Here is a 10,724-nt window from a genome sequence, read left to right as displayed (position 1 = left end):
GTTTGAAGACATGCATATAACTAAAGAAGATGTGCTCAAGAAGCTTGCTAAGCTAAATCCCAACAAAGCCCAGGGTCCAAACAACATTCCATCATCCATCTTCAAACAATGAGCCACTGAACTAGCTGCCCCGCTGGCAACTCTAATGAATAGGTCACTGCAGGAAGGAGTTATACCATCCGAGTGGAAGCTAGCCCATGTTTCACCTATCTTCAAAAAAGGCAAAAAAACCCGCCCCAGGAAACCATCGTCCAGCGAGTCTAACGAGTGTGGCCTGTAAGGTATTGGAATCCATCATCAGAGATCAGCTCAGAAACACATTTCCAGCAAAATTATCTGTTTAGCAACTTTCAGCATGGTTTCATGAGCGGCAGAAGTTGTTCAACCAACCTGTTAGCGGTGCTCGACCTATGGACTTCAATCATTGAGGCAGATGGCTGTGTGGACACCATTTATCTAGACTTTGCTAAGGCCTTCGATACCGTCCCACACGAAAGTTTGTTGACAAAACTGGAAGGCTGTGGAATTGAGGGGCAGATTCACGCTTGGATAAGGGACTTCTTGACTGATAGGCAACTGTGCGTGGTTGTAAATGGAGAGGAGTCTTCCTGGGAGCATGTGCAGTCGGGAATCCCTCGGGGAAGTGTGCTAGGTCCGTTTCTCTTTGTATGCTTCGTCAATGACCTCCCTGAAAATATCCTCTCTGCTACTTTTCTGTTCGCGGATGATACGAAGATTTTTGCTGAAGTACCCGACTTTTCGGACAACTTCCAGGATGACTTGAACAGACTCCAGCTCTGGTCTGATGCGTGGCAATTGAGGTTTAATGCAGAAAAATGCAAGGTTATGCACATTGGGAAAAATAGAAACCCATGAGAGTACAAGATGACATCCAAAGGTGAACGCATCACTCTAGAATCTGTGACACTAGAAAAAGATCTAGGTGTGACTATTGATTGTGATCTAAAATTCAGCAAACATGTCAGTATTCAAGTCAACAAAGCTAACAATCTTCTCGCACTGATCCTGAGAGGTTTCACAATGCTGGACAAAGTGTCCCTTCCCACTCTGTACAAATCAATCATTCGTCCTCATCTAGAGTATGGAAATGTGGTCTGGCACCCCACACTTAAAGGTGATGAAGAACAACTTGAAAAAGTGCAACGTCGGGCCACCAAACTAATTCCTGAACTACAGCACCTTGCTTACTGCGATCGTCTCAGAAAATTGGATCTACCATCGCTGTACTATCGGAGAGCTAGAGGCGACATGATTGATTGTTACAAGCATTTAACAAGAATTTACAACGTAACGGGAGACATTTTACCCCGCGATCTACACTCTAACACCAGGGGACACAGCCTAAAATTGAAAAAAACAAACATGTGAAAACAGCAGTCCGCCAAAACTTCTTCAGTGTACGCACAGTTAACGCTTGGAATTCCCTACCGGAAAATGTGGTGTCTGCACCATCCTTGAATGCTTTCAAGAATAGGATTGACATGGTCTGGAAGGCACATAAATTCTCCATGAGCCTAGATTGGTTTCAAACTGCCAGATCCATGAGCCATGAGCACCAACCTACAGATAACAGAGTGTGAAATGAAAGCAACGAACGGCTGATAGGCGACTAGCCTGACCACAGCCGTACTTCAAACTAAACTAACTAACTATAACGTGTGTATTAAAACAAAAAGCAGACGCTAATTTCACTATTAATAATAGCAAAAATCACATGGACACTGTTTTGCAGTATTTGACGTGTCTCGGAAAATGCAAAGGTCCACAGCTATTTTATGATGCAAGTTATTTTAATTACTAATGCAGCCTCGTCTGGGTTGTTTGCTCTCTTGAAAAAAAAATCACCATCATACTTATAGAGTGCCAGATCTGAAAGAGGCGTGGGACATCATGGTTCGCTATTCATGTTTCCATTCAGATGCCCTCTAAAAACCTAAATTATCCAGGTCTTTACTCGTCATCAATCTGTTAAGATTTTTCAAGAAGGATCATCTGTTTCCTAGGGCTTCTATTTTTTCAGTGAGACCAAGGTTTAAAGGGTCCGTGTCGATTAAAATGTATCAACTACCGGTACTGCATTTGTTTCCTGGTTTGTTTGTTTGTTTGTTTTGTTTTATTTGTTTGTGTAATAATCTTTTAAACTACTGAAGACGGCTTGACCAAAAAAGCTTTCTTCATTTACATTTCTGAGGTTGTACAATATATTTATGGAACTTGAACAAAGTTTTTAGAAACTCCGAACACAGCTGTTTCTTCAAACAACTGATCACTTACCTGCAACGTTTTCCTCACAGTTCTCGTGCAGTAAAGATGTATCTGTACCTGCTTTGTCTCCTGGCTCTCTGCTGCAAGTTTGCCCAATCACGTATCTATCACGATTATTGTGTAGTCGGCGCAGGACCCAGCGGTCTACAGATGGGATATTTCCTGGAGAGCAAAGGTCGTGACTACGTCGTGTTCGAACGATCAAATACTCCAGGTACTCTGAATCAATCTTCATCTCATTTTCAAAAACAAAAATAACACAGTGGTGTTCTCATTTACACATTCGATGGCTGATGGAATTTACATACAGCTTTGGTTCTTTTTTTCCTCTGCTTTTGTCTCCATTTTCTCTACCTCGTTCATTTTTTAACTTGGAGATCTGTCATTCTGTCTGTGTCTGCCTTGCTCTCTCCCTCTCTCTCTCTCTCTCTCTCTCTCTCTCTCTCTCTCTCTCTCTCTCTCTCTTTCTCTCTCTCTCTCTTTCTCTCTCTCTTTCTCTCTTTCTCTCTCTCTCTCTCTCTCTATGTGTATATGTATACTTTTAAAATATATAGCTCATTCTCTATCCCTCTATCTCTCTTTCTTTCTCTTTTGGGTGAATAGCGCTGTGAATATTAATATTGAATAACAAATGTTGCTGATGAAATTATTTTTTAGAAAACAAACGCACCGTTATTTGAAAAGCACAAAAAATGGCTTCAAGCTTCGAAGCGTCGATAAAGTTTCATTTCCTCAAAATCGCTCTATAGTTGTTTCTGCAAATAACCGTTCCTGTCCTCATTGAAGAACAGTGTGAAAATAATCAACTGAACTTAACTTTTCTTTTCTTTGTTCTTTAACTGTTTGGCCCTAATTTGTCCAATAAAATCCATCCATGTCTGTTCCAGGCAGTTTCTTTGAAACGTATCCTCGTCACCGAAAGTTAATCAGCATCAACAAACGTCACACAGGTCAGGTGAACCCGGAGTTCAACTTACGTCATGACTGGAACTCCCTGTTGTCCCATGACCCAGACCTGCTGCTCACCAAATACACCAGGTACCAAGTCGTGGTGACCCCTGACACGTCTTTTGTTGGTTTGTTTGGTTGGTTGGTTGGTTGGTTGTTTGGTTGGTTGGTTGGTTGGTTGGTTGTTAGGCTGGTTGGTTGGTTGGTTGGTTGGTTGGTTGGTTGGTTGCAATGTCAACAATGTTCACAAAAATATATCAAATAACTAAATTGATTTCAGGAAGGAAAAGGATGTGCCACGGATATGTGGTATTCAACTTCTGAAAAATAAAAATAAACTACTATTATATAACACAACTCAGATTATAATTTGTGAGTGAGTTTTGCTTTAATGGATAATGGACAAGACGACGAATAAGCAAATGTGAGTTTGATTTAAACATGATTAAGCAAACATGTGCATATTCAACTCGAATATTTCTATTTTTTTGCAGACAAATGTTTCCTCATGCAGATGTGTTGGTCAAATATCTGAGAGATTATGAGGTATGGTCATCAGTCACGTTTGTTGCAAGATTTCTATCACCACAATGCTTGTTCACATAACTATCCGAGTGGTATGAAATTGTAGGCTCAACCGAGCACAGAACTGGAAACAAAACTTTTTTTTTCTGCATACAATATACTCATTTCATTGTCTCACATTTGAGACCTTATGTAATGCCTTAATCAAAGGCAGTAGCACGAATCACGAAAGATGAGAAAATAAAAAGTTTTGGTAAAATTTCCCATAATTTGTTTTGGTCATTATAATTTTAACAAACAGCAAGAACGGAGTGTTTTATACCGTCTTCATCTACTGTAATCGTGTTCTCCCAAAATCGCTTTGAAGGCTGCAATTGACCACGATCCTTTCTTTTCAATTCAAAAGGTAACCAAAAGAATAAATGATTAAGGACTGATGACAACTTTATTTGTTTTGGGTTATTGAACAGAAATGTACTGATGGCAGTTGTTCTGTATTTACACTGAATCTTTGTATTCTAATGTTCTGGTTTATCAGATGTACACACGGGCGTCTGTGGTGTAGCAGTTAAGCTCTTCGCTGTCGTATGCAGAAGACTCGAGTTCGATTCCCGAGTGAGAGAAAAAATTTTATTAAGTACATATCTCGGTCCAACTGCTGTGATGTTGTATCCCTCTCAGCCTGGGTTGACTCTAGCACGCAGGGTCGGAAGCCCGCTTCCTAAATGATCTAAATTGTGTCGATATGGGCGCAAAAACATCATTAAAAAACTCCCGAATTTTTCTTGTGGGTCAATAAAATAATCGTATCTTATCTTGTCTTATCTCATTTTTGTTCTCATAGCAAAAGATGTGACGTTAGATCTGTAATCGTGAGATTGCGGGTTCGAAGGTTCGAGCCTCAGCTCGGTCCGACGTTGTGTCTTTGGGAAAGGCACTTTCCACGAATGTCCCACTTTGACTCAGTCTTTTCTGAGATTGACTTTAAACTCGAAGATCCCGTCTCTTAAGTAATCTACTAGTGTTGATAGGGGCGTTTTAAACCTATACAATTTCACCATTTTCATAGCAAAAGCTTGGTATCAATGTCCTCTACAACACATCGGTTACCAACATCCGCCCAGTGGATGACGTCACTGTGTCTGACGGTCACCGATTTCTGATGGAGGACCAGAGAGGGCAGCAATACCAGTGTCGGTGAGTAGGTGCAAGAGCCAATGTAGTAGATAGTCCCGCGGACAGGAGACTCGAAACCGTAGGCTTGAAACTCGCCCGGGTGCCCGAATTTTGTCCTCGGGAAAAGCACTTTACACGAATTTTCCTCACTTCACTCAAATGGGAATGGGTAGCCGGCTATAGAAAGATCTGAAATTGCCAGTTTGCTAGTGTTTGAGCGCTTAATCAACTGCTTGCACGGTACGCTTCGCTTGGTCTACTGGGCTAATAACACAGTGTAAAGTAAAGTATAGAGCTTTCTGTTGAGCGGGGATATGCGCTGTACAAATGCTATTTACTATTACTGTTATCATTATTATAACCATTATTATTATTACCATTATTATTATTATTATTATTATTATTATTATTATTATTATTATTATCATCATCATCATCATTGTTAACAGCAAGGAATAAAAGAAGATTGAGACTCGTAGAATTTCCAAATTTTATAAAGGTTCAACGTTTCTCCCGGCAAAGGGCTTCATCAGGAACACACCAAAAAATGTCCATCATTATCATCATCATCATCATCATCATCATCATCATCATCATCATCATCATCATCATCATCATCATCATCATTATCATCATCGTCGTCGTCGTCGTCATCAGGACTTTGATCATGGCCACTGGAGTTGGCCAGCCCAACATCCCTGATATGGAAGGCATCCAGCTGGCGCACGGCTATGAAAACATGTCTCTCGATCCGGAAGATTATGAGGGAAAAACTGTTCTCATTCTGGGTGAGTTTTGTTTATTTTTGGTAAGAGTTTTACAAATAATTCATGTAAGTGCTAAAGATTTGAGGTGCTACTGGAGAATAAGATACACACAAAAGGAGTTACAGCGATAAGGACGATATAGGTTTGATAGGAAAGAAGAAGCCAACCGCACCAGAGCACCCTTTTTCCACCCACGCAGTGGGTGAGTTGGATTTAGGTAAGGCGAGAAAACGATGGAGCTTTCTTAACACATTTGTTTTTACGTCTCTGTTCACACAATTTAGAAATTTAAGAGGAGGGGCTTCGACCCTGCCTGATAGAGCCAATACGGGCAAGGAGGTATACAACCTCCCACCGAAACGACCGAGATGCCCGATAAAAATTTAATGACTCTCCACCTGGAAACCGAGTTCTGGTCTCCTGCCTGCGGCGACTATGCGCCTAACCACTACATCACCGACGCCGGTATGCAGCTTATAGTAGTGTAAATTCTCCAAAATGTTCTCCTTTCACCTTCTTTCCTGCTTTCTAACCACGTTTTGTCGTCTGCTTTTGTCTCCACTTTCTGCACTCCACCCCCCCCCCCTTTCCTCTGGGCTCCTGACTCTTTCTGCAGCCTTTCTGCTGCTAGTCCTTGGCTACCTCTTACTGCCGTTTTTCAGCCACAGCACTGATCTTATGGTAGGTATAGGTATAGGTTTAACGCCCCTATCAACACTATTAGGTTATTTAAGGGGCGAGACCTCCTAGTTTAACGTCCGTCTCCGATAGGACCGAGCCAAGTGAGAAGTTCGTGTAAAGTGCCTTTCCCAAGGACACAACGTCGGACCGATCTGAGGCTCGAACCCCCCGAACTTGCAATCTCACGATTACGAGTCCGGTAGCATAACCACTAGGCTACCGACGCCACGATTTTAGGGTAGGTAAGTTCAAACACCTAGCCTTTTCGGATAAGGTCGAAAAATCTCGGAGGTTCCGTGTACAATTTGCGCACGTTTAAGATCCCTTGGTGGTTCAAAAATCGATTAAAGTAGGCTACGGCCGCCACAAGCGCAAAATTCAAAATTAATTCCTAGAACTAGCCACCAACGGCATTCCAACAGGGCGCAGAACAGTCCTGACCAGTAAAGATACGTTCATTGTATGTGGTAGTGGGATATTGTGCATCAGCCTAAATAACAACATTGATGGTGAATGTCTTATTGTATTTATCTATGTATCTCTGTTTGAACGCTATTGCAAACTAAATTCCCCCCCCCCCCTGGAATCAACAAAAGTAGATTTTTTTCAGAAAGTTGAATAACGTCATGGCGTTTGGACGGTCCCCTCACCCCACTCACCGACGCCACAAATGCTTTACCCTTTTATAACTGGTCAATCTGCATACTGTTAATATTGTGCTAAGAATTACTGTGCCATTTCTCAAGACAACTTCACCAACGATGCACACATTTTAATGTTTAAAAAACCCAATCCCTTCCGTCATCTGGAACTCTTGGTTGTTCCGTCTTGCATAATGTTGCCGTCGGCTGAGAGAGCGCCTTTATTCATTATAGGCGACTCTTTTTTCTTTTTTATTTGCTAAATCGATAACCTGATCAGTTGCCCTACTTGTGTGGAAAAAAATCAACAAAAATCAAAGTGAAACTGTCACTAGTTTATGAATAAATTAGAATTCAAATTTCGGAAGAATGCTTTTTCTGGGTTACGCTGACAAAAATGCCTTTTTTCTCGAAACTGCTGTGAATTATAAAAAATAGGCAGAATCGTCTTATTTATGTTCTTTCACCGTGTGCAGAATCTTTGTTGCTAAGCACTACTTCTTTTTTCAAGGTCGCGGGAACACAGCTTTTGAAATAGCGACTAGCCTGTACGGGTCCACAAACTACATCCACATGCTGTCCAGCTCCAGGGCAAGACTGTCCTGGTCAACGCACTACGTTGGTGATTTGAGGTTTGCGTTCTCTTGCAATATGTATACTTTACGGAATGATTTATGTTTATATTCATATTTATACTTAACACTTTTTTGGAAAATTGCAAATTTGTATAGATCTAGGTTTAACGTCCCTTGCAACACAATAAGGATAGGTAACCCTTTTCATACCCCAAATTATCAGGAAGTCAAAAGATGTAAAGAAGGGCGCCGATGTATCGGCGCTTGCTGCTGAGAGAGTTAAAAGGCGGGATCTTCTAACTGAACGTCCGTATCCGATAGAATCAAGCCAACTGGAAAAAATAAACTCGTGTAAAAGGCCTTTCCCGAGTAAACAGCATCGGACCATGGTGAGTGCTGAGCTTCGAACACCCGAACCTGCAATCCCACGATTACGAGTCCGGCAGTGTAAACGTTAGACTAGCCTCATGATTACGAGTCCAGTAGTCTAGATCTAAACATTAGACCAATCTCACGATTACGAGCCCGGTAGTCAAGACAATAAACCAATCTCAAGACTACTGACATGACGACCTTATCGAGGCACTGGTACAGTATTAATATAGTATATCAAGACACATTGTACTTATTTCTACTGCTTAAGATAGATATTTACTTCATGTCTGTAATTCTAGGTAGAAATTTGTATCTATGTTGGATAAACTGATAGTACCAGCATATTATCAATTGGGTCTTGAATGAAATATTATCGAAACTTTACTTTTGGAATGATTTTGTTTAGCTTCTGCTTAAGAAAACGGTTTGAAATTTAATGCAACTGAATTTGCAACAAAACAAATAAATGGTATGTGTACGTTGTAACACATCGCAGTTTGTGGCACGAATCCGATTTGGGTCCTCTTTTTCCATCTTGCAAATTAGAAGCCTTTTATGCTAAAAGTATCTCGAGTCAAAATGAGTGTTGGTGCGAGTGTTAGATTTGTTCTCGACAAACTCTCCATTACCGGCGTCTGTCGTGTTGCGGTTAGACATTTCGGCAGTTTGAATTCAGAGTGGGGATAAAAAAATTTATCGAGTATCTCGGTCTGGGGTGTTGTATCCCTCTCAGCCCGGGTTGGCCCTGACAGGCAGGGTCACAAGCCCGCCTCCTAAAGGATCTAAACTGTGTCGGCGGGGGTATTAAAAAAAATCTCCTTCCCATATGGTAGTGATTTTCAGGAGTCGATAAGTGCAGTTTCAGTGGACATCAAAAGCATGAGAGAGAGAGAGAGAGAGAGAGAGAGAGAGAGAGAGAGTGAGAGAGAGAGAGGGGGAGAAGGGGGGAGGGAGAGAGGGGCAGAATAAAACCTTGCAAACTTCTACAGGACCAAATTCCAAACCCTCAGAGAGTCTATTCCAAGATGTGCTATTGGGCGCCAAGCCAAAATTCTAAAACAGATGTCTCTGTCCTGACAGGGCGGTGAACAACGATCTCCTGGACACCTATCAGCTCAAATCTCTAGACGCCATCATGGAGACAGATCTGGAAAAGTTGGCTTTGTTCAAGCGAGGGGACAAGATCCATATCACTCACGCCGACAACGACTTTCTGCCCAGACGTGTAGACAACACAGCCCTGCGTGATCCTTATGATATTGTCATCAGAGCTCTCGGGTTCAAATTTGATTCTTCAATTTTCAAGTGAGTCTTAAATTTTTTTGCCAGAAGCTCCAAAATGTTACGTTCATCTTCGACAGAATAAAGTGGGTGGAGACCCTTAAAATCCCCTCCCTTCCACCCCCACACAACTCAAATTTAACAGTCCTGATGGGTAGTCAGACCAAGGCCATACGTACAACATTTGACTAGAAGGCTAAGAAATGGTAGAAATCTACGACTTCACTGTTCCTAGTACACCTATCCATATACTCCATAATTCCTGACGTCATTGGCTCATTCAACCCTTTTTTCCTCCCTATACTTACTTCTCATTCGCCGCATTTCCCTTGACGAATAGACAGGACTATCCGGTACCATTAATTGATGCATTATCCAGACAAACAGACAATGGGGGATTGTGTGTGTGTGGGGGGGGGGGGGGTTACAAAAGTCATTCAAAACTAGAAACCCAATACCTGAATTGAGCAAACTGATCTGGAATCTTTTCCCAAAAGAAACCTGTCAGCGCATTAAAAAAATCATAAGAGATTTAGTGAGGCTATTTCCAAATTTAGAGACTGAAAATTATTATAATATGTTTCAAAGTGCATAACAACTAACCAAGGCGAATTTATGAAGACTAGGGGTCTCCAGTAACTGGGTGGTTAATGAGTTCAGGCCCACAGTGATGTCGAACATGTGTTGATGACATAGCATTCAGGTGGGTGGTTACTGGGGTGTGGCCTTGAGCAAGACACGATATCCCTTGCTCAAGAAGGGCGCTGTACAGGGGTGACCAGCAATGGTGTATGGATTGTCTATGTTTGTGATAGTGTGCATTATTCATATATTTAAGTATAATATATGTACACAGTACCAACGTTCGCGTTTAATCATGTACGCCAAAGTAAAAGAAACTTTTCCAAAGTGGATAAAGAAATAATATTGAAAATGCAAATAATTTCTGTAGCGCTCGTTCAGGTACAATTAAATTCCCTGCGCTTTACAACACCTTCGTCTAAACTAACACGATATACAAGTGCCTGAAAAGGAAATTTCTTGGGTTTGTCAAAATAAGAAAGTATCCCAAGAAAAGAGAGAGGGTGGTGAAATGACAACTCAATCAAAACATTCTTATGTCATAAGCATTGCCACCGGCAATAAAAACGCTTTTCTTGAACTTTCTTCTTGTTGTGATCTCTAAAATACCTAGCAAGACAGAAATCACAAGAGGCAGACTCAGGGCCTCTAAGTTTCCGACCATCTACCACAACTACGAGTCTGTGGATCATTCTGGAATGTTCTACGCCGGAACCGCTTCTCACTCCCTCGACTTCCGGAAATCGGCAGGGGGATTTATTCATGGATTTAGATACACTGGTGAGTTACTTGACGAAATAATATGGTCGATACGGGTATATGTCAAGTGGGCATTAAAAAAGGCGCAATGTGACTGAAATTGCACACACATACACACACACACACAG

General features: G+C 41.5%; 1 protein-coding gene across 1 annotated transcript in view; it reads left to right on the top strand.

Annotated features, from left to right (window-relative positions):
• Positions 1-885: 885 nt before the first annotated feature.
• LOC101864064 (FAD-dependent oxidoreductase domain-containing protein 2) overlaps positions 886-10,724 on the top strand; it is a 16,036-nt gene continuing 6,197 nt past the window's right edge. Inside the window, exons 1-9 of the mRNA XM_005097688.2 lie at positions 886-1,308; positions 2,374-2,500; positions 3,174-3,324; positions 3,729-3,780; positions 4,829-4,956; positions 5,593-5,723; positions 7,536-7,656; positions 9,055-9,279; positions 10,451-10,617. Coding sequence (XP_005097745.1) covers positions 886-1,308; positions 2,374-2,500; positions 3,174-3,324; positions 3,729-3,780; positions 4,829-4,956; positions 5,593-5,723; positions 7,536-7,656; positions 9,055-9,279; positions 10,451-10,617 — 1,525 coding nt within the window. The remainder of the gene's footprint in view (positions 1,309-2,373; positions 2,501-3,173; positions 3,325-3,728; positions 3,781-4,828; positions 4,957-5,592; positions 5,724-7,535; positions 7,657-9,054; positions 9,280-10,450; positions 10,618-10,724) is intronic.

The sequence above is a fragment of the Aplysia californica genome, unplaced genomic scaffold, assembly GCF_000002075.1.
Source record: "Aplysia californica isolate F4 #8 unplaced genomic scaffold, AplCal3.0 scaffold00161, whole genome shotgun sequence".
NCBI classification, from domain to species: Eukaryota; Metazoa; Mollusca; class Gastropoda; order Aplysiida; family Aplysiidae; genus Aplysia; species Aplysia californica.
Note: the sequence above shows the minus strand (reverse complement) of the source record. Positions and strands in the feature narration are given on the sequence as shown.